We start from the raw sequence: 25,072 nt of genomic DNA on the forward strand, positions 1-25,072 counted from the left end.
TGACTCGTTTCAGGAATCTAGGCATATGTCACACGTCACTACTTTACAGGAGAGGCAGAAATGCCTTCTAGAACATGTGAACTGTCATCTTGTATGCCATCTGTAAATAGGAATACAATAGTTAAATCATGAGCCTAGTTGGTTTAGCAACAGAAAAAGAGCATCCTTCCCGCAAGTCATGATTGGCTGAGATAATGAGTGGGCTGGACATGCCGAGAGATGAGTTCAGAACGGTCTGCCATGTAGCACGCTTCTGTCTATTTGAGTTGGTCAGTACGTGTAGGTAATCCTGTCTAACGAGTTTAAAATATATATATATATATTGCGTCGTAGAACTGCATAAGTGTTGCTCTCCACTTTCTGTTGGATCGAATTTTGTAATCAGTGTAATTTGAGTATGACAGCTAAGGAGATAGAGAAAACACCTGTCTCCGGATTACATCTTCAAACTAAGGGCAACCATGGCATCTATGACAGAGGGAGAAGCAGCCATCCATGTATAACGGGTAAGAAAGTCTAGCTAGCAACATTTTAACACATTACACGTTTCTAATTTTGTTAGAAAGTCATTTTCATTTCAAATGAAAGTGTACTGTTAGCTAGCTAGCAGTACACTCTAAAGTTTTTAACTAAAAGTTCCAATTAGGTTTCATCTGACCATATGACATTCTCCCAATCTTCTTCTGGATCATCCAAATTCTCTCTAGCAAACATTAGACGGCCCAGGACATGTACTGGCTTAAGCAGGGGGACACGTCTGGCACTGCAGGATTTGAGTCCCTGGCGGCGTAGTGTGTTACTGATGGTAGGCTTTGTTACTTTGGTCCCAGCTCTCTGCAGGTCAATCACTAGGTCCCCCCGTGTGGTTCTGGGATTTTTGCTCACCGTTCTTGTGATCATTTTGACCCCACGGGGTGAGATCTTGCGTGGAGCCCCAGATCGAGGGAGATTATCAGTGGTCTTGTATGTCTTCCATTTCCTAATAATTGCTCCCACAGTTGATTTCTTCAAACCAAGCTGCTTACCTATTGCAGATTCAGTCTTCCCAGCCTGGTGCAGGTCTACAATTTTGTTTCTGGTGACCTTTGAGAGCTCTTTGGTCTTGGCCATAGCGGAGTTTGGAGTGTGACTGTTTGAGGTTGTGGACAGGTGTCTTTTATACTGATAACAAGTTCAAATAGCTGCCATTAATACAGGTAACGAGTGGAGGACAGAGGAGCCTCTTAAAGAAGAAGTTACAGGTCCGTGAGAGCCAGAAATCTTGCTTGTTTGTAGGTGACCAAATACTTATTTTCCACCATAATTTGCAAATAAATTCATAAAAAATCCTACAATGTGATTTTCTGGATTTTTATTTCTAATTTTGTCTGTCATAGTTGAAGTGTACCTATGATGAAAATTACAGGCCTCTCTCATCTTTTTAAGTGGGAAAACTTGCACAATTGGTGGCTGACTAAATACTTTTTTTGCCCCACTGTACATGTCTTAATAAAATACTCCACTATGCAAGTAACCATTTCAATAGAATATTAATGATGTCACTGTGACAACTTTTTATAGATGTAGCTGGTAAATTCATTATTCTGCACTCTGGCACACTCAAACGAAAGAGAAATCAGAAATCGGATTAGATAGCCAGAGCGCAGAATAACGGACACATCTACGAATGCTCAACACCCATTGAATATGGCCGGTGCCAGTAAATGTTGGCAAAAAAACGTAAATTGTTGCCAGCAGCACAGTTGCAGTCAACAATGTTCTGGATAACATAAAAACAACCTAACCAGCTCTGCTAGGGCAGAGGAAAATAGTCAGAGTGGGCTATTCTCTTAGCAAGCTAGCCAACGTTAGCCAGTTAGATTGGGTGCTTGACTGCTGTTGTTAGGACAGAATGCACGGATCAACCCTTAAAGAGATGGGTGGGGCTAAAGCTTAAGAGGGTGTAAACAATGCTGAATGGGTGGAGACAAAGAAGAGCTCTCAGTAGGTGTACCAAAACATTCAAAGGCCAATTTCTCAAAAGTGAGGTGACACGTTTATCAACTTTCAATGCGGAATTACTTTCCTATTGTTCCTCAACTGAAGTGTAGGACGTACCATTTTCTAGCTCAGGGTCTCTACTTTCATCCAATGTAAAATACACAATTTCAAATTTTGCTACATAAGACCAAATCGAGCAGGTCTGTCACACATGACCGAATTAAGCAGACATATGACCCTAAACAGGACTAGGGATTTGTTGCTGCAAGTGAGGGCCCCACTCAAATCACCAGAGGGAGTTGTGGGTTCATGACTGTTGAACAGAAAACAATAAATCGTAATTTGCACTGCCCTACAAGATGTTAGTCAGGACAAAGTGAGAATGACAGCTCGAGGGGCCACAGATGGACGGGCAGGCCTGCGCTTGCAGGTCGACACAGGAACTCCCCTAACTCTCTCTGCCAGTTCTCAATGGTAAAAAGTCTGGTGGGGAGTGGGCCGGCAACTGGAGGGTTGCTGACATCAAGGTCCTAGTCATAATTTCCTGCGCTTGTGCAAGGCACCACTTAACCCCTAAATGTCTGCAGGGGTGTTGCACTTTGGCTGACACGTGGGGGTGTCTCAGGGTTTTTGGGATAAAACAAAAAGACAAAGATCTGTGTCTTGTGACAATAGACAAACAGAGCCTTGTCCCTCAGTCTGCGATCATAACGTTCCATCTGGAGGGAACGTTTGCCTCCTCTCCACCTTCTTAATGCCCTTACCTCATTCTCCTATGATACGGTCATCTGATCTTTCGATGTGCCTTGCCAATCCTACGACACAAGTCCTAATTTTCCTGGAACTGTGTGCTCCTACAGCATTCTGAGTTTCCAGAAACACAAGCCCCCTCATTATGGAACAGTTCACCTATTATGCCGACCAGATCTAGTTTCACCCACAGGCATGGCCATAAACAATATCAAGGGAGACTCAGTTGATATCTTAGGCACATATCTGACAGTTCATGGCAATGTGTGCTGCTGAGTGACAAGCATCCACAGTGTGGTTCTTTCCATAGTCCCTAAAATGACCTATGTTGCTCAGCATACTGACATAAGCTGGGAGATGTTGACGTGCCTATTAAACAATGTAGAATCAATCACTCGTCAAAAACAACGGCAAACAACGAGAAACGGAAGCCAATTGAATTACCGGCTTTATGATTTATGATTGTAAGGCTTTCCCCTTCAAACGTAAAGCTAAAGGAATGCCTTTGCTGATGTCGGTGAATGCACCCGTATTGTGTCGTCTAAAAGGCAGTGAGTCATTTGAAATGATGAAAACAAATTGGTCTGTGTGCAGGGGTTGGGCGATATGGCCCAAATATCATATCACGATATGTTTCACATTTTTGACGGTCTTTGGTGGTCTTTTATGTTTTTTAATAATACAAGTTTTACATTTGCTCTATGAGTTGTGCATGACCCTAGAGTGCCAAACACATACATCCTACGTGATTTTAAATGGGGATTTCTCAATTCAGGTTGTTTTATTCTGTTCAAAGAAACTTCAAAACAAAAGTTTATATAATTTGAGCCAATTTACACACTGCCACATAGGGCTGCGCGATATGGGTAAAGAAATCTAGGACTTATTTTCAACAAAATATTGCAATTGCGATATAGATCAAAACTAGCCTAGACAGCCGATAGTGGCCTCTAGATCTGCACTATCGTCTAAGGTTGATGCACATTCCCGGTAATACATTCGTGTCACTTGTGGACTGGCTCGTATATTAAGTATCCTCCATGCAGGCTTAAAGGGCATCATTTTCCTCTTTAACCAGCTTTAACACAATTTTCCACGCCCATTTTGGTATTTTCACACCACTTAGGACATTGCACACCCTTGGCTGAATGCGGTGTGCAACATCCTAAGTTGTCTGAAAATCCCAAAATGGTGGTGGAAAATCTGCTGGCTCGCCAATACAATTAATTAATGAGGAAAATTATCCCCTGAATGGAGGATGCTTTATGTATGAGCCGGTCCACGGGCGACACGAGTGTATTACCGGGAATGCACATCAATCCTAGATGATAGTGCAGATCTAGCTGCCACTATCGGCTGCCTAGGCTAGGTCAAAACACTTAGGTGAACTGTTGGAATCATGGAAATATAATGATTATTCAGAATGGAATAGTGGGCACTTTGAATACAGTGTTGTTTGACATGACACCAAATTAAAAAGCCAAGGAGGCATTCATAGAATTAGGAATTTGAATTCTAGTAGGATCTCTATAGAGGCGTTATTGTCACAGGGTAGGAACCAAAGTGTTGGTCAGTGTTTCCCAGGGCAGTCGGATCCTATCATCTTTGGCTACATTAAATGTCGTATCTTACTTCATGTCACTAAGCAGCATCTATTCCTCTCTGATTTAGAAGATGCTGTTGCACAAACATGCTGATTTAAGCTTACACCAGCACAGGTATTAGGCTGCATTAGCTAGCTACGTTTATCTGACTCAGTACATTTATTAGCTAGCTAGTTAGCTAGCCAGCGAGCTAACTAGCGATTAGTGACTAATGATTTATTTTAGCCACAATTTGCTATGAAAAGACAATTAGCTGTTTGTAGATGGTAACATATTGCACACAAACTAAGTGTAATTATATAACAGTTGCAATTTTATATTCAGAAGCAAAGTGGAAAGCAGCATCGTTGTCATCAACATATTGTTGCATCTGCTGCAATGACCATGCAAACTGAAGAGTGAACGGTCGGCAAACGATCTTGTGGCCGAGCAACAACAACTGCACTCCTTGAGTGACAGGGGGAGTTTGGTGAGAGAGACGGAGAGAGAAGACTCAAGTAGTGGAGTAAAGTATAAAAATGGAGTGCCGTATCACATTTAACAAACCAAAACATTGAAATAGGAGGTAAAGAAAAAAACTAAACCGGTCCATGCATCAATACCGGTATACTGCCCAGCCCTATAATATTAGCATTTTAACTAGGATCTCCATTCAACCCCCAGAAAAGCTTTTGTCATCCACTGACAGTTTAACAAGACTTGATATATGCCAATCAGGCAGAAAAAAAGTGCAGCTTCTGAAAGGGTCCTGTTTGGGCTTGGAACCTAAAAATTTGGGGAATAAGAGATTTGAAAATCTAGGGTTGAAATAAAATACATAAACAATTACCATTCCAAAGGGATTTGTTTTTTGTATAGATTTTTTTCTCATATTTCTCATATATAGTGGCACAAATTACAATAAAAAAAACATAATAATGTAACCTTTATTTAACCAGGGAAAACCCATCGAGACCGGGGTCTCATTTACAAGGGTGCTCTGGAAAAAATGAATCAACATTTACAATTAAAACAAATCACATTCAAAAGCGACAGATACAATTACAAATCAATCAAAACAAGTGCAGTTCTCCTTCACCACATTCCTAATTAAAATCCCGAACTGACCCTTCGAGACCAGAGAGTCAAGGCTCAAAGTGGCCTGCAGGTCATTCAATGCTCTAGGGGCACAATAACTAAAAGCAATCTTCCCAGACTCGTGGAACTTCTAGAACCAGCCAGTCTTGAGAGCAAATCTGATGGTGGCTGGATTTCCAATTAAGAAGTGGTGAGGTAGTATGGGAGTGTCTGGAGAACTGCTTTATATACAAATATCAGCCAATGTTGGGCACTTCTGGTAGTCAGAGACTCCCAGCCAACAGAACTACTGTATATGAATTAAAATAGTCTCCTGTGATAAAAAATGCAGGGCTGAGTAAGACTGAATCTAAAGGTTTTAAAACAGAAGCTGCTGCGTGCATGTAGATTATATCACCATAGTCAAGTACTGGGAGGAGCGATGCTTTAACAATCTTCCTCCTGTTTTCAAAAGTAAGGCAGGATTTATTTGTATAAAGGAAACCGATCTTAATTACCTATCTTTCTCAGTTATTCAATGTGTGTTTTAATAGACCGTTTTCATCAATCCAAATGCCTAAATACTAATGAGGGTTTGGCTTAATTTAGGCTCCCTTAAAGGTGCCGCTACGCAGATCTTTAGGTTAAATTTGACAAGACCTGGAGAACAACAAACTTGGTTTAATCAACATTTAACACTAATTTAAGATCTGTAAGCAATACTTGAATTGAATCAAAGCTGAAGGTCGTTAATGGCCTGCTGCACTGAGGGGGCATCCGGATGGAGATGTAGGCCCCAGTTATAATTCAGGGACAAGCTAACATTATTAATGTAATCAACAGTAAAGGGCTTAATTCTGAGCCTTGTGGCACTCCTTTGGTTATATTAAGAAAATTAGACTGAACTCCATCAGCAGATATACAGGACTTCTATTGTGCAGGTAATTTTTTAACCAGCCGTAGGCCGCTCGGTCTAGACCAATTACGGGTAGCCTCTGTAGCAGGACTGCAATGCTTTCGACAGATCAATATAAAAGGGCATCACAGTGCGGTTTCCTGTGTAGTTCGTTAACTATGTAATTTATGACTTGAGAAGCAGCCGAGATGGTGCTGTGTCCTGGTGAGCATTCAGAATACAATTTCATTCAGAATACAATTCAGAATACAATCTTAAAAGGACCACACCTGAGAATTTACCAAGAGTTCTACATTTTTTGCTAAACATTAATGTTTTGAGATTGGCCGCTAATTATTATGATCGCAGGGATCACTACCTTTGTGGAGTGAGAGAACAAAGGACTAATACCCAAGAGAATGGATAGATAAAAAATATGTGTCAAGGGCTCCACAATCAGAGGTGCAGCAAGCCGTAGAAGACACGGGTCAAGCATGTGAGCGTCAAGAACTTTCTTAGTAGTGACTTGCTGAAGAGAGAACAGTTGGTCAACATTTACAGTAGCAGGCATGTCTGTGATTGAACAGGGGTGCATCAGAGATGCATGTACCATGAACAGTCTTTTCAGAGTTGTCCTTATTGCCCCTTTCAAGTAAATGGCCTGCTGCTATAAAATGTTGGTTCAACTCGTTGGTAATTTGAGTTTTGTCTATTATATTATTGGAGTTAAACAGAACCTCATTGAGTAAAGAGGTGTGACTGCTTCTTTTAAGCAATTTAGAAGATCAGATGTGTCTGGTTTGATCTGGTTTGGCTAGTACCTCACTGTGCGAAAATGTCTGGAAGGATTTTTCTGATATCTTAAAATGACACTAGCGTTTGGGACTTCTGTGTTATCAAGTTGTTTATTTAAATAACACACAGACAGGCAAGGAAACTTCCAACTTATTTTCCCATTCATTTTCCCCATTGGAAACAAGTGAGAGAGTTCAATGGTGCATATGGAGGATGCATTCAAGGTAAAGTCATATTCAAATGTGGATGGAAAAGAAATGCATTGCACTCTGATGACCACCAGGTTGTACCCTTTCCATGCATCCAACATTTTTGCACTTTTGGTGACGAGGCCTAAATTGCATTCTCTTTGAATATGACCATAGCGTTCTAACGACATCGCCAGTAGTAAGATTTGAGCACGATTTCCAAAAAGACAAGTGCTGACGGAGTGGGTACCACTTAAGCTCTGCAGACTCGGTACCGGGACCTAATCATATCACCTCAGAAAATGACGAGATGGGAATGCTATGCCTTGAGCAATTTGGCAGGGCGTTCCTTCAATGCTTCAATAAATAGCTCTGGATAAAACTAAATGGCAACCAAAATTACCAAAAGTAATTGAAAACGGTTTAATCAAGAGGTACTCTGCATGGTCATACTCCAGCTGAAAATGACTTCTGTATCTCTACTATACTAAGGACCATTTAATTGGCCTTCCCATTGTAACAGAAACCAGGGAGCTAGGAGCTTCTGTCAGTGAACGATTGAGAACATTGTGCCCATAATTGGAACCCTCAGAGTGCAGCTTAGAAACGTTTTTCCATGGCGAACACCTGCGTGAGATCTCTGCCAGCTTTAAGCCTTCCTGTCATGGGATACAATATTAGACTCCCTGCATGGAACCACTGCATTGTGGATAATCAGTGTCAGACACAGTATAGTATGAACCCCTGGGAATAGAAACCGCAAAGCCACAAAAACACAAACACATACCCTAATATATACATGATCCCACTGCCAGAGTTTGTCTGGCAGTGGGGAAGACATACGGACCACCGTAGCAGTTAGAGACGTTGGGATTAACTATTTAAATTCAGTCAATTCCAGAAATGTTAAATTAAAGTTAAACTACATGGGCAATTGTGATTGTTGGGCTATTACACCAATTGATTATTGAAGAACATAACTATATAAATGCCTCATGAGCCTAGTTCAACTGTCGTACCCCACTATAACCCAACATATAAACTTGTTTTACTCGTTTGTTTGTAATCAATGCAATTGTACACAAACACTGTAGAGCCTCAAAACATTGTTCAAACTATACTTTTGATATCATAGGTGGTTAGTCCTTGCATCCAGTCAATGAATTTAAGAGTGATTACATTTTTCCATCCCGCAGAGGCGACTACTTTGTTATTGTTTGAACAGCAGACTGACCTTTTATGAAGCAATGTCTCCTTTTTTATATAGTTTATTTATTCAGACGAGACCAAAATAAACAAACAAGACACATACACATGCACAAACATATACAGCCTAACATCAACATGACTTTCCTATCTCTATTCCCACCCACCCTATCCCATCCAGAGGTAGGCAGGCCTGTAGCCTATGAAATGGCCAATAGGCCTACTGAATGATGTAAGTGCATACAAAGCAACACAAAACAAAAAGAAAACAATGCATTGGAGAGGTGCCAACAAATATTACAGGTCATTCTTCTTTTCCATTTTTACATGGTCATAAGATTCATACGGAACATCATGCTATATATAGGCCAATGTATACACAATTCAGGGAGACAATTTCATTCATCATCAGGTCATAATCTGGTATGGTACACATTGAAGGGAGAATATCATTAATGATATAGAAATGTGGGGGCATCTAAGAGCATGGATAACTAGGTACTAGCTCCACCTGCTGACCACTGCAGGAATGGACCCCATACTAGGTCAGTCAATGCCCTTACCCAATGTCTCCTTCTTTTCATAGAGGACTTTCTTGGACATTTCTCCAATTTGCCACGTTAAAACAAATCAAATGTAAATGCAATTGACCCCAACAACCCTGAAATCTGTAACCGCTTATCTTTCAAAGGAAAGCAAGTGACCATGACAAAACCCTAGACATTACTAACATGGCTAATGAGTTAAACCATTTGATTTCATGCCACTGAGGTGCTCCCAGTTGTTGAAGTGGTTGAACTACCCACTATCTGATCCAGTCATGCCCAAGGGCAACAGCAGTACAATGTTCCCATGGGCAGTGACCCTCTCACACATCTCTCCATATTGAAAGTGTTTAAACTGCCTCATTGTACTCTGCTGTGCAGGGCCCTGATGAAGTCAACATGACAACCCCCTGTGAACCCACTGAGCACCCGCCCAAATTCCGGCTCAGAATTATGAAGGGAAGCGATGAGAGACTCTTCCATAAGCGGCCCATCACCATTCAAATGACAAGTGGGGGCATGAGGGGGTACAGATAGGGATAAAGAAAGTGCCCTCTCCCACACACGATGTCCACAGGAACTGTAGATAGTGGGAAGTGTCTGAAATAGTAGCCATGACGAAGCACACACACACAACACCATGAAAGTATTTACCAGCGAGGGAAGTATTTGGTGAAGAGTGTTGGGGGTTGGGAAAATACCCATATTGAGTTACCCTGGGCTAATAAACAACGAAACAGACCGATTTTGGCTTTAAGGTTGGTCTTTACAGGTTGTGACACATTAGCTCGGCTATTCAACTGTGATCTGCAGTCTAATGAAAGCTGAAAACATGCGGACTCTCCTTCACTGCAGCCGAGGTGAGTAAGACATTTAAACGTGTTAACCCTCGCAAGGCTGCAGGCCCAGACGGCATCCCAAGCCGCGCCCTCAGAGCATGCGCAGACCAGCTGGCCGGTGTGTTTACGGACATATTCAATCAATCCCTATACCAGTCTGCTGTTCCCACATGCTTCAAGAGGGCCACCATTGTTCCTGTTCCCAAGAAAGCTAAGGTAACTGAGCTAAACGACTACCGCCCCGTAGCACTCACATCCGTCATCATGAAGTGCTTTGAGAGACTAGTCAAGGACATTATCACCTCCACCCTACCTGACACCCTAGACCCACTCCAATTTGCTTACCGCCCAAATAGGTCCACTGACGATGCAATCTCAACCACACTGCACACTGCCCTAACCCATCTGGACAAGAGGAATACCTATGTGAGAATGCTGTTCATCGACTACAGCTCGGCATTCAACACCATAGTACCCTCAAAGCTCGTCATCAAGCTCGAGACCCTGGGTCTCGACCCCGCCCTGTGCAACTGGGTACTGGACTTCCTGACGGGCCGCCCCCAGGTGGTGAGGGTAGGCAACAACATCTCCACCCCGCTGATCCTCAACACTGGGGCCCCACAAGGGTGTGTTCTGAGCCCTCTCCTGTACTCCCTGTTCACCCACGACTGCGTGGCCATGCACGCCTCCAACTCAATCATCAAGTTTGCGGACGACACAACAGTGGTAGGCTTGATTACCAACAACGACGAGACGGCCTACAGGGAGGAGGTGAGGGCCCTCGGAGTGTGGTGTCAGGAAAATAACCTCACACTCAACGTCAACAAAACTAAGGAGATGATTGTGGACTTCAGGAAACAGCAGAGGGAACACCCCCCTAGTGGAGTAGTGGAGTAGTGGAGAGGGTAGCAAGTTTTAAGTTCCTCGGCATACACATCACAGACAAACTGAATTGGTCCACTCACACAGACAGCATCAGAACCTCAGGAGGCTGAAGAAATTCGGCTTGTCACCAAAAGCACTCACAAACTTCTACAGATGCACAATCGAGAGCATCCTGGCGGGCTGTATCACCGCCTGGTACGGCAACTGCTCCGCCCACAACCGTAAGGCTCTCCAGAGGGTAGTGAGGTCTGCACAACGCATCACCGGGGGCAAACTACCTGCCCTCCAGGACACCTACACCACCCGATGTTACAGGAAGGCCATAAAGATCATCAAGGACATCAACCACCCGAGCCACTGCCTGTTCACCCCGCTATCATCCAGAAGGCGAGGTCAGTACAGGTGCATCAAAGCTGGGACCGAGAGACTGAAAAACAGCTTCTATCTCAAGGCCATCAGACTGTTAAACAGCCACCACTAACATTGAGTGGCTGCTGCCAACACACTGACATTGACACTGACTCAACTCCAGCCACTTTAATAATGGGAATTGATGGGAAATGATGTAAATACATCACTAACCACTTTAAACAATGCTACCTTATATAATGTTACTTACCCTACATTATTCATCTCATATGCATACGTAGATACTGTACTCTATATCATCGACTGCATCCTTATGTAATACATGTATCAATAGCCACTTTAACTATGCCACTTGGTTTACATACTCATCTCATATGTATATACTGTACTCGATACCATCTACTGTATCTTGCCTATGCTGCTCTGTACCATCACTCATTCACATATTCACATATCCTTATGTACATATTCTTTATCCCCTTACACTGTGTATAAGACAGTAGTTTTGGAATTGTTAGTTAGATTACTTGTTGGTTATTACTGCATTGTCGGAACTAGAAGCACAAGCATTTCGCTACACTCGCATTAACATCTGCTAACCATGTGTATGTGACAAATAACATTTGATTTGATTTGATTTTGAAGCCGTCAACCTGTTAACATTTCAAAACTGAGCTGCACCACTGCAGTTCACTTCAGAAAATCAAGTAATTTTGCTATCGTAACAGGTACCACATGAGTAGTGTAATATACAGTATGACCAAAAATGTTTACAAAAGTAAATCACACATTTGTGCATGTTTTAGGGCAATTATGTTAATGTGGCATAATCATCACCCAAAACGAAGTAATATGAGAGCCATTTGTTACACCCAAAACCCATTTGTTTTGCACAGGCTGATGGACTTCAACCAAGGGACCATTATGTGGGTGAGTGCAACCAGATGGTCTATCAGTGGGATTTTTTTTGTTTTGGTCTTGACTAAGATGATAGGCTGTAATGGATGAATAGAGCTGTACCTCAAGGCAGATCTAATAGGCAATACCAAGCACAGATGCCTCAGCCTCACTGCTGAACTACTGCTCTTAGATATCGGCAATAAAATTCCTGCCCTCAAGGACTCATTTTAAAACATGAGTGCAGAGCATGACTTGCCCTGAGGTCATTTACAATGTGACTTATTTCATTTAGCCTGGCACATACTCTGAATGTTGCAGAGAATCACATTGGTGTTTCCTACATTTCTGAGACTTTTCAGATTCACTCTACAGATTCACTTAGTGTCGGACCAGAGACATCTTGTCCACTCAAGCTTGTCAGTAGAGCAAGCTGTCTAGAGATAGCAGTGCCGTAAAAAGAGATAGTGTAAAGCCGGATGATATGAATGTGAGCACTGAAACTCCAAATACACCACCCTGATCAGGGTGAAATGGCATCACTCTCCACCACTATATTTATTTGACAACTTCGTAATCTGGAGCCATGTTATGGGAGTGGTGTAAAGCTCGACGCCATTGACTCTGGAGCAGCGGAAATGGGTTCTCTGGAGTGATGAATCACGCTTCACCATTTGGCAGTCCGATGAACAAATCTGGGTTTGGTGGACGCTACCTTCCCGAACGCATAGTGCCAAATGTAAAGTCTGGTGGAAGAGGAATCATGGTATGGGGCTGTTTTTCATGGTTCAGACTAGGCCCCTTAGTTCCAGTGAAGGGAAATCTTAATGCTACAGCATACAATGACATTCTAGACTATGCTGTGCTTCCAACTTTGTGGAAGGCCCTTAACTTTTTAAGCATGACAATGCCCCTGTGCACAAATCGATGTCCATACAGAAACGGTTTGTCAAGATCGGAGTGGAAGAACTTGACTGGCCTGCACAGAGCCCTGACCTCAACCCCATCAAACATCTTTGGGATGAATTGGAACGCCGACTGTGAGCCAGGCCTAATCGCCCAACATCAGTGCCGACCTCACTAATGTGCTCGTGGCTGAATGGAAGCAAGTCCCCGCAGCAATGTTCCAACATCTAGTAGAAAGCCTTCCCAGAAGAGTGGAGGCTATTATAGCAGCAAAGGGGGACCTACTCCATATTAATGCCCATGATTTTGGAATGAGATTTTCGACAAGAATGTGTCCACATACTTTTGGTCATGTAGTGTACCTACAACATTGTAAGAATAGTTTTATGTTTCATGTTTTTCCATTTTAGGAAATGTGTCTGCTGAAGTATTTGAAAAGTTATGTGCAGATTCAGAAAAACGCCTACAAAAGAAAATGCACTCATTTGACATAGAAACCATAAGCATATGTGTTTCCACATTACTACCTGGCAAAGAGAAGAAAGTCAATTGGAGCGCAACATGTGGTTTAGAGATTTTGCCACGGCATGCTTAGGCCAAAAGTGAATCCTGAGAGCCCCCTCTCACTGTACCATAACAGCAGGGTGGGATCTAATCATGAGATTGGAGGCTAGAAAGGTCAGTGACGGCTGAGAGCTGACTTAACTGAATATAATGAGCTACCATCCTGGTACACTGATGGCATAGGCAAATTATTGCTCAACCCAACTTCTACCCAACTAGCAGATGAAAAATGTTGCATGTGCACCCAGTGGCATCCAAAACAAGTTTGTTGCTGAAAGAAATTTTCCCACTTTTATATGCAGACTGAACAGGGTTTATGTTGGACAGGGAAAGGAACATTTTTTTTTTACCAGTACCATTTATCTTTCCCCCATCATGCTCAAGGCCATTGAAATACCTGCAACTGGTGTTTATATGTCTCCAAGTTGAAACAGTCACCAAGCTAAAATAAGATCAACTGTCATGCAAGTATATTCACACACAAAGGTGGGCTTGTTGAATGTATCACACCAAACCACAAAAAATAACATAATCACTTCCCTTGTGCTCAATGTAACACGACAGCTCATTTGACCATGTAGAGAGCAGAATGCACAAACTTTGACAAGCAATTCATACAACCAAAATGCAATCATTTTCATTTCAAAGTACCATGTACCATGTACTGCTTGTAATGTGTATTGCAATGGTTTATTCTATGAATACATGTGACAGCTTGTTGATATAAAGATGGCATGCCAAAAGATTATGTATAGAATGTACACTACATGCTGGGGTGTCCTTCACTCCTTTAAGTGCACATGAAAGAAATAAAATGTCTCTATAAATACTCCATTTAAGTCTGGGAGGGACAAATCATATAACACGGAATCCAACTGTGACCTTAAGCCCCTTACTCTGATTTTATTACATCATCTCACACTCTATATACATAAACTTCCAACTTCAGCTTCATCAAGTCCCTCTCCCTCAAAAGTAGACTACTTATCCTGCACCTAACTTACATTATGCTAAAGTCTATAGCTATCCAAAAGAAAAAATATATATTTTACCTCTGGGGAATGTGTGTGTGTTCATGTGTGTATCTGACACATTCTTATACATTTTAGTTAGTCACTTGCCAACCGGACAACTTGGACATACATTGACATGCGACCGGTTTGGGTTGTGAGGAATACACTAGTGCCATGCTTGTTTAGTCTTTGCACACACCATTGTTGTTGCGGAAGGGTTGAGTTGCAAACAAAAATACACTGGTTAGTCCCCTGAACCTTCATATAATGCACTTAAAACACACTGTGTCAGGATTAGCCCAAAAAACACGAGATAAATGTCCAAGGACTACTGGGTGACAAAAAAAGACAAACAGGGGGTGGGATTGGGGATGGTTGAAAATGGATTTCCAAAAAGGGAATACATTTTTACCAGGGATTACCTTTCTGGTTACTAACTGACAAGCACTGATACCCATCGTCCTCATCAGGCAAAGAGTGGCACTCCATAGGGAGGCTGCCCTCATCGAGGACTGTCCAGCAGCTGTCCTGCAGGACCTCGCAGAAGCTGCGGCAAGGCAAAGGCGGTGGCAGGCCCCGGGGGCACCTGGGCAACAGCAGCAGGCAGAAAAACCACTCCAGGCTATGGTGGCAGCGTGACCTCAAGAGCCACGCCCAAGAGCCCAAAACAGCCTGGACCTCCTTCACACTGCTGTGATTGAAATAGTTGGGCAACACAAAACTGTCGCCACCCATGGATTTGCAGAAAGGCAAATGGAAATCTATTGGCCAGCAACGTGGGGATTCTGGGGCCGGCGTCTCACTAGTAGCTAAGAGAGAGTGGTTGCTGTCAAAAGGGGTTAGAAAATCACCTGAGACAGTGTATTCATCAGAATACTCTGTCGAGTTAAAATTATTGGCGTTCCAACTAGAGCTACTGTCAATTACTCTGTTGCTACTTCTGTTACTGGGAGTTGTCTCAAGAGAGACATTAACACTTGGGACGGGCTGACTGTCTATGGGGAAAACCGTAGCATTCCACTCAGCTGTTCTGTTGTGCTTATCCAAAACACGTTCTGCTAGGTCCACCTTGACAATACCCAGCATCTCATTCTCTTTCCCTGCAAGCACATTGACATTCTCTGCTAAACCGGTGAGGTCTGTGGGTAAAACTGTTCCCTCCTGGCTATCCCACATAGAGGCTCCTGGTTTAGATCCAGATTCAATGCTAGATCCAGATTGAGACCCAAACTCAATTCCAGACACAGGTCTAATTTGAGACCCATGTCTGATTTCAGACTCTGAGTCAAATTCAGAACTAGATTCAGATTCAAATCCAGACCGAGATCCGAATTCAGAACCAGACCCAAATCCCGACCAGGATCCAAATCCAGACCCACTCCCAACCCCTAACCACTCCCAGAGACCAGATCCCATACCCTGTACTGTGGACATGTCATTACCAGGTTTGCTTCCCCTTGACGTGGGCCGACCGGCACCCTTTTCCATTGGGCGCTCATTCCTGGCTTTTGACCTCACAGTGGTCAGCTTGGGGGCCTCCGTGGCCTTTGCATTCTGGTTCCAAGTTTGCGCAAACTTATGTATCCCGCTTTCTATGTCAATGATATCTGCCCCCACTTCTTCAATGTTCTCCGGTGTTGGTGATTCATTGCTAGTCACTGGGTTCCCAGATCCCTCATTGTCAAGCGATGGGGCCTCAGTGGTGCCATCTGTACTGCCCCAGGAAAACCACAACGCCTCACAACGGCCCACCAATACTACCACTAAAAGGGAGATACTCAGCTGGAATCCAATCTTGCAATCCATCCCGCTGCTGCCCAAATGTACTCCACCAGCAGTGTTGATAAGGTTCCCAGAGTGAACTGTGACATGCCCACTGCCACTGATTCACTCCACATGCTCCATTCTCCTCCAGCACACTGCAGACCACCAGCCAGAGGGGGAAAAGTGAAGAGAAGTGCCTTAATTCGAAGGCGGGGATAAGGAGGTCTCATCCTTATTGGTTGCCCTTGTAACTTTTCCCTCCCACAGCTCCTCCTCCTCCTACCCTCCTTTTGTCCCAGCAGTGAAAAGGGTCTCTTTAGAAAGGATACCTTTAGAGAAAACAGCTGGTTGACTTTCAATGTAAATGTTGGTGCTTTTCAATGTTTTACAGAAACGGGCCATTTGTTCCCCCTGAGTTAACCTCTTTGTACAAACATGAAAAGTAGAAAGACCACCAGCCTATCTTAAAAAACTAAAGTATGTGAAAATTGTAGGCGCATGATGGAAGGGCATAGAGAATGTGCAGGGTTTTATGGTCTTGCTTGTTTACCTATGTCATTTCATCTGAAGTCTAGAGGGTTATAAACGTAAACTGTAAATGCATTACATACTCCACCATTTCTGTGAAAGATAAACATATGTGGTGAACATTCACTTATTAATTTCACCAGACAAATTATAAAATAGCCTATTACCTATCTGTCATATGACAGCGGTAATGCAAAGATCAATTTTGGCTAGGAAGAAACACTGTCCAAATTGTATATTATGATCCAGAGAATAGTATAATAATACAATTTCTTAAAGAGCGACTGACCCTAAAAAACAACTAATCCCTTTGAAAATGGGCTCATGTGCCATTGATAATGTTGTAAATGACCATTGTAGCTGGAAGCGGCTGATTTTTTTATGGAATATCTACAAGGCGTACAGAGGCCCATTATCAACAACCATCACTCCTGTGTTCCAATAGCACATTGTGTTAGCAAATCCAAGTTTACCATTTTAAAAGGCTAATTGATCATTAGAAAATCCTTTTGCAATTATGTTAGCACAGCTGAAAACCAATTTGGTGGCATTATTTGGTGGCATTCTCTCTGAGCCTCTTTACTGTGTCGCCACCATGCTCGATGCTAGGTACAAGGACCGCTACTTTGATGTAGACAAGAAACAGGGTTTAAGTGAAATGTTACATACACAGCAGGACAAGACAGAAACGGACACAGTGACAGTGATTACCATCGATCACCACATTATTTTGGAGCGATTGGATACCCAAATTGGTCTGGTTCTGGCCTGTTTAGAGCTTATCTGTCAGAAAGATATCAGTTTGCTTGAAACTTGACTAGAACCCAAAAAATGTATCATATTACTCCAGTGCTAGCCTCTCTACCCTGGCTTCCTGTTAAGTCTAGGAGTGACTTCAAGGTTTAACTGCTAACCTACAAAGCATTACATGGGCTTGCTCCTAACTATCTTTCCGATTTGGTCCTGCCGTAAATACCTACACGTACGCTAAGGTCACAACACGCAGGCAAAGAGCTGGAGGCAGGGCTTTCTCCTATAGAGCTTAATTTTTACGTAATGGTCTGCCTATCCATGTGAGAGACGCAGACTCGCTCTCGACCTTTAAGTCTTTATTGAAGACTCATCTCTTCAGTAGGTCCTATGATTGTGTGTAGTCTGGCCCAGGTGTGTGAAGGTGAACGGAAAAGTACCTGGAGTGACGAACCGCCATTGCTGTCTCTTCACTGCTTGACATGTATGATGAAATCCTGGCTGAGAATGAAACGACTGAACAAATGAATAATGAAGCAGCATAACAAGTAAGTGAAAGAAATAGATTTTGATTACGATCTAATCCTAATGGGGACATACGTAAATGCCAACAAAATAACTTTTTGGTCAGTGTGGTTTGGTATCTGTGTGTGTAACCTTTAACTAGGCAAGTCAATAAAGAACAAATTATTATTTACAATGACGGCCTACCTCGGCCAAACCCGGACGACGCTTTGCCAATTCTGCGATGCCCTATGGGACTCCCAATCATGGCCGGATGTGATACAGCCTGGATTCGAAACAGGGACTGTAGTGACACCTCTTGCACTGAGATGCAGTGCCATAGACCTCTGCGTCCGTGTGTGTGTGTCTGTGTGTGTTGTGTAATTATTCAACTGTACTATAATGCTTAAAAGGCCACTAAAATGTTTAATATTGGTATTGTTTTTCTTGGCAAGGAAAATATCGGATATCGGTATTGGCCAAAAATGTCATATCGGTGCATCCCTAGCCTGCAGTGCTTAAGGTAATGCACAGGACCGACTACACTTAGTCTTAAGTTAAAAAAAATGTAAGTGTACAGTAAGGCATGGAAAATTTGCAGACACATCCAGCGATTTAACTAATCTGGTATATTGTTCTCATTCGTTTCACCCCAGTGGACTGTATAATGATCACTTGTAGTGGAAACAAAGGCTAATGGACTCATAATATCATTTTCCCTCACTGGAGAGGATATTGGCACAACACTGTCAAAATGAAATGTCCATTGTTGCTGATTGTTTGCCAGTTTCTAAGGAAATGAACAAGTCACTCCAAACTAAGTTGACCGCAACCACAAGCACAAGAGATAGAGGAGGTGCTGACAACTTTAGAATAAAGCAGTTTATTGATTTATTTCCATTTGCAGTCCAAGTGATAACTCTTTCATTGTGGTCACAATGTCATAAAAATCCACAACACCAATCTCCCTTAGAACTCTCTTTGATTATCATAGTTTAGGACAGGGTTCCCCAACTGGCAGCCAACGGGTCCTTTTATTTGGCCCCCCGAGTCTTCTATAAATAAATCAAAAATAAATGTTTTATTTTTGCACAAAATAGACTGTAATAATACCAGGAAGTCAGATCCAAGTGATTTTAATTTAAGAAATCTGTCCCAGTCTTCCCACTCATAATAGAGAGACACGTGATCGTATACAAATGTAAGCAAGGTTTGAAATAATGTCTTAGTCAAACATTACATCTGTGTGGGCTTCTTGAGGTCAATTTGCAGTCTAAAAATTATTTGTAGTTATGTTTACATTTTAGTCATTTAGCAGATGCTTTTTACCAGAGCGACTTACATGAGAAATGAAGGTCAAGTGGCTAGCGCAAGAGCACATCTACAGATTTTTCACCTAGTCAGCTTTGGGATTCAAACTAGTGACCTTTTGGTTACTGGCCCAACACTCTTAACTGCCAGGCTACCTGCAGACCCTGCTTTTTCCGGCCCCCAGACCATCCGCTGAAAAAAAATCGGCCTGCGGCTGAATCCAGCTGATGATCCCTGGTTGAGGATGAAGGACTTGATGTGTTGTCCTATGCAATCACATAAGCAATGTGCATTCCCACCAGCGTGATCACAGAGCTAGCTTCCTATGCTAAATGAATGAGCAAACTCCTCAAAATAGAAAATGGGCTCCATGTACAGAGTACATTAGATTATTTAGTGTTCCTTGAGCAAAAACAAAAGGAGTTCTGTTCTAAGGCCTACTTCTCTCTGAACATCTCTCTGAGCATGCTGAACATGCTGTTCCATTTCAGCAGGCACTGATTGTCAAAGTGAATCAAGTCGATCCTGGCTCGCTTTGCAGTGAAGAGCAGTTTGACACGGCTAAGAATTTCACAGAGGCAGGCAGGCCCTTGTACATTTTGAGGGACAGCATCTTTATTTATGGAATGGAATGAAGCAAGTCCATATTGTCCGACACACAGGCGTGGTACCCATCCAACTCCCCTGTACCGTGTGACCTTTTTGGCATCAGTGATGAGAAGAAATCATCTTCATGAAGTGAATGCTGCTCTGTCTCGTCCTCTGTCATTGTGCCAAGATTATGTTTCGTGTAGACCAAACCTGTATAGTTGTAAATACACAACATAAAAATATGGAATATTTCAGCCAATAAATTCTGCTTTATGTGGCAACTTAGTTCATCATATCACAGACATTACAATAGCCCAGGCACACTTTCCATACTTATTATTCTCAGATCTGGGACTGTAGTGAGTTCATCACGTTCTCAGACCTAACAAGTTGTCTAACGTTCCGATGAGTCCATGCCTAGCTGTACCTATTGTGTAGAGCCACAATTATATATATATGCACAGTTGGACTAACTGAGTCTCAGGCTTTTAGATTAACGTTATCCTAATTTACAAAGACAATTTATAGTACATAGCAAAAAAAGTCTCTCTAAATACTGTGTCATGAATATTAGATAGCTATCTATACTAGCTAGCTAGTTATCTTACCTCTATAATATTTCCTGAAGTTCGAGGCAGAGTTTGTGTCGGCTGCCACCTCTGCCATCCTGGGTAAGCAAAGCTTGCATTGCATCACCTCTCTTGTGCTTGAAGAACTGGTCACAGTCTCCTCCGTCTCCATTGTTTTCACACACACCGCTTTGATATAAAACATTCCTCTCTTTCATGACACGTCTCAAACTAAACTAACTTATTTTTGCATTTGATAAAATCTCTATTCACTTTGTGCGCACAGCTTGATATGATTGGCCTATGTGATGCGTGACATTTTGTTTGATTGGTCACTGACTAAACAACGATTACCTTTTTTGGAGGGGCTCAGTAGCAAACTTTCCTTGCCCTCATGATCTACTATTATGGATAGCCTACAAAATATTGTACTCAGTAACAGATGGTTTTAATAAGGTAGAGAAGTACAATACTTCAGTCAAAACATACTTAAGTAAAAGTTAAATGATCGTCTTTGAAAAATGCTAAAATTACATGGAAAAGCTACTCAATTACAGTAACAAGAGTATTTGTAATTAGTTACTTCCATTCCTGACAACCAGACACAACCTGACCCTCTTCTGTTCCATCTCCTATGGGTGTGTCCCTCACTCCCTTCCGTCACTGCATCAGATGCCAAAGCCTTGTCTCCCACAGTCCCCAAAGAGAGAATCATAGTGTAGAGAAGAACAAAGACTTGGATGCATAGATGCAATCATCTGGAGAAATCAAACTAGAGTGTTGTTATTGCAGCTATGACATGAATAGGCAGGGCCTAAAGGTGTCTTAATGTGAAATGTAATGTGTGATAAAGAGAGTTCACAGGGTTTGCCATGTTTCATAGGTCTGGGAGGGGCGGAGAAGGCCAAAAGAGTGGGTGCCCAAGAATATCCTTTGCTTGGCGTGTTCTCTGCTGGAGTCTCCTCCACATAGGGAAATGTGCTTATTCCTGGACGTCCCCGACGATGTAGAGACAAAATTCCATTGAACCGATGCCGTGTAAGTCGCCTTTTGAGTGACAGCGCCAGAAAGTTTTCAACACAGGAAATCTACACGAAACAAAAGTACCTTGAGTGCAGTTGAAAATTAAAGGCAAATGCCCCAGCTTTTCACCATCTATTTCACGTTCACTGTAAAGATAACGCAGATCGAAAACATCCTGTCATCTTCTTATGTGAGGCATGTTCATTTGTAACTGGTAATTATTTGTTAGGATGTGTGAGGTATGCACTGTTATGTCTAACAAAGACAACAAAGTTCAGTTTTAAGAAACTTGGACACCATTCTTTTATTTTTTTACATTTTTTACTGAGGGCCCTTGGCATGTTGGGAAAAGGTTAGCAGTACCGTAATAAAGGTTTTAAACTGCATTTTGTAACTTGTATTTATGCACAATGGAATAATACAACTAAGACCATTTCTAATTTGTGGATCATTTTACTTTCAACGACTTTAGTAGTGTTGTTTTAGATTTTTCTGCACACAAATTCTCAGTAAATTGGATGGAACCATACTTGAAACTTTACTCCTTTAACTAATGATATCTGGGTGACATAGACCATAAATTCCTGTTCCAGTATAAAATAAAAGAATCACACTGTAGGTTAAGCCAATCAAATGAAGATATTTTGAATAGCTCTTGATGAAGTGTAATACACAAATTACAGCATTTCAGAAGAACCGTCACCCACCAGTGGAGAGAAAGATAAGAAAGTAAATGCTGCATAGACAGTATATAGATCGAAACAACACTAAAACAGTAGTAGCAGCAGAGAAAGTTAAATGACTGTCCTGAAAAAATAAAGTCTACATTCATTTAAATTCCCTTTGGGTCATAATTCTGAAAGTGTCCAGATATTAGCTTGGGATATTGCAGGAGAACATCCCAATCCCACAGCAGACAGAGACACCTGGATCATGTTCATTACGGCATGCAACGGGAAAACTTAAAATCTGCGTTCCTCCCTGTTTAAATTAAGGGTGTTTTCACATATAGTCCTCTTTAAAAGAACCGATCTCAGCCGACTTTAAAGTGAACTATGGGCTAAAATAAAACAAAAGAACACAGTTCTCTTTTGTATTCACACGGCACTTGCCTTTGAATGAGGATTCAACTCTTTTTCCGGTTCACTTAATCTATTGTGTGGTCCTAGTCCTCTGCATTCACATTGTTATGTTTAGAAAGGAACCAACAGGTTTTTCCAACATTCACTCAATGCACTCTGGGTTTTTACCATGTGGAGGACAATCCATTCGATCAGAATGTGTTATCAGACAGCTAGATGTACGTACTTACATTTTGGAAGCTAATAGATTGCATTTAGTTAAAAGATGAGTAATTGTAATCAATTACTATTAACAAGACACTATGAACATGTCAATATTATTGGTAACATAATGCATAGCAGAAGAATAACTGCAGATTAAATAATGCTAGAATTGAACATTGTACACCCCATGTAGGCGATTGCCCCTTTAAGAGCTAGAATTGATTTGTACCCTATATTGTGATCCTCCCCAAATATGTTGTTCAACCCCCCCAATCAAATAAATAATTTACGAAGCACTCTAATCCTATAGAGAACATATTACAAGCAAATATCTGAACAAAACATTCCACACATTTTGGAATGTATGTGCATCCTTGACAGACGCTAATCAATATCCATAAACGGCTCACGTTTTTCCTGCGAACCTGCACATCATCATCTTCCCTCTTTTGTGTCACCAATGTGAGAACTTATGGCACTGGCAGGGGAAACGGTGTTGTAGTAGTCTAGTGTGTGGTGCAGGAATAATAACAAGGGAACCTGGGGAACTTTATGTTCAATTCTGTCTAAAAAAAGGGAACCGGACCACAGAATTCAAGCGAACCGAACTCAGACCACCTCTCGAGATGGTCTCAGTTTGGTTTGCTCCAAGGGCCCTTTTGAGGTGTCTGAGTTCCTTTGGAGTGTTCACACTTCACATGAAATTGACTGAAAGGAAGCAAGTGTGAAATCCTATGTCTGTTTTCTTCAGTTTGGAGCATACTGAAATAGGCTCAGAGGTTACTGTCGGAAGGAATCACAGTTGAGCTGAGTCACAAGGGATCACCCCTTAACACCATCAAGGAACCGACATTTGCACAGAGGGCAAATTAACTACAAAGAAACCCTATGTGAAAAGCACCCAACAAGGACCTGGCCTGAGAATGCTTGTTACACCATGCAGTAACTATTATTGGATGTAATATCTTCTTTGGCCAGAGTCCAAAACATTTTGGGAAGTCGTGATTGTATACCAAGTCTGAGGGGTTCTTGGAGGCATGGTGTGGCAGATATGAACTTGGCATTGAACCTATTCTGTGCAATCAGGAGGTGGCTGTTGAATGACTGGCACTGGAAATGTGTATAGTGGACAAGGGCAGTTGGATGCCCATCGACGTGATAACTTGAATGGAAAAACTGGGACAAGAAGCAGAAAATGGTTGAATTGCATGCTTATTGTCTTTTTGGCATCACTCGTAAAGCCCTGTGCGCTGAAATCACAGACAATCTCCGCGTGGGTTTGAAACATCCGCTTCCTCTTGTCCAGTTCACATCCAACCGACCTCTCCTCCACAGCTGCTACCTATTGTGAGGAGAACACTCTTCCCACAAACAGGAAGGTGGGAGGACATCTTTCCAGAAAAGTACTAGTCAAAAGAAACCTGAAACATTTTTAGAGGCACTCGTTTATAACAATACATAGAATTCATTGAAGATGAATTTGACCCATAAAAAATGACATAGCATGTACAAAGAAAGAGACATCAATAGGCTTTAAAGCAGTAGTCTCAATAAACCTCTCCTGGAGTTTGTCACTCAAATTGTGACTGGAAATTATGACAAAATGGTATGACTGTTCATATGAAGCAGGAGTGATACCAAAGCAGTGTCTCCTAACCTGCTTCCCCTTCTTAGACAATACCTATGTAATATAACCCGAGGAATGACTCGTAAGGTTGCCGTTGTCAATGAGTCAATGAATGGACTTGCCTAATTAAAAACGGCAACAAAAACAGGGTAATCCAATAGGCCGAACGCCGTCCAATCATCTACCACTACGCACTACTATTCACAATACACAACCTCTGAGATTAGGTGTCTTAAATCGTACAGCAAATATACAATGGCTAGGCCTAAATATAGCTTGTGTGAATCATCTATGGGTATTTGCAACTCTATTTACAACCTCAGACCTAGCTCTCATTCATATATTTGATAAAGCAGAGTGGTGAAAAAAAGACATTGAAGTAGACTGGGGGCCAAAAGACTGCAGCTAGTTCGAAGTGTGTAACATATCTTGGTCCATTTCAAGAGGGTGACCGTTAGCGTTGGAGCCTTTTTGACTGCAGGCCAAACAAAATAACTCAGGCAGGATAGACGGCGACAATAAACCAACTTGCAATGAGGGGATCTTTAGTAACACTCCACACACCCAGGGGCCTTTTGGCAGCCCCCCTGGCCCTTGTTGTTACAGCTAGCGAGGGTCATTGGCCTC

At 42.1% G+C, this 25,072-nt stretch overlaps 1 protein-coding gene across 3 annotated transcripts in view; it reads right to left on the reverse strand.

Moving 5' to 3' along the window:
• LOC112225087 (collagen alpha-1(XVIII) chain) overlaps positions 1-25,072 on the reverse strand; it is a 179,044-nt gene that overhangs the window by 85,522 nt on the left and 68,450 nt on the right. Inside the window, exon 1 of one of the 3 annotated variants that reach the window (XM_024388710.2) lies at positions 15,935-16,427. The exons of 1 other annotated variant lie outside the window; for it this stretch is intronic. In XM_024388710.2, the coding sequence (XP_024244478.1) occupies positions 15,935-16,298 (364 nt within the window). In that variant the 5' untranslated portion in view covers positions 16,299-16,427. Of the gene's footprint in view, positions 1-14,914; positions 15,899-15,934; positions 16,428-25,072 lie in introns of those variants that run through there. One more of the 3 variants, XM_024388709.2, reaches the window with a different exon arrangement.

Source organism: Oncorhynchus tshawytscha, linkage group LG26 (genome assembly GCF_018296145.1).
Source record: "Oncorhynchus tshawytscha isolate Ot180627B linkage group LG26, Otsh_v2.0, whole genome shotgun sequence".
In the NCBI taxonomy this organism is placed as follows: domain Eukaryota; kingdom Metazoa; phylum Chordata; class Actinopteri; order Salmoniformes; family Salmonidae; genus Oncorhynchus; species Oncorhynchus tshawytscha.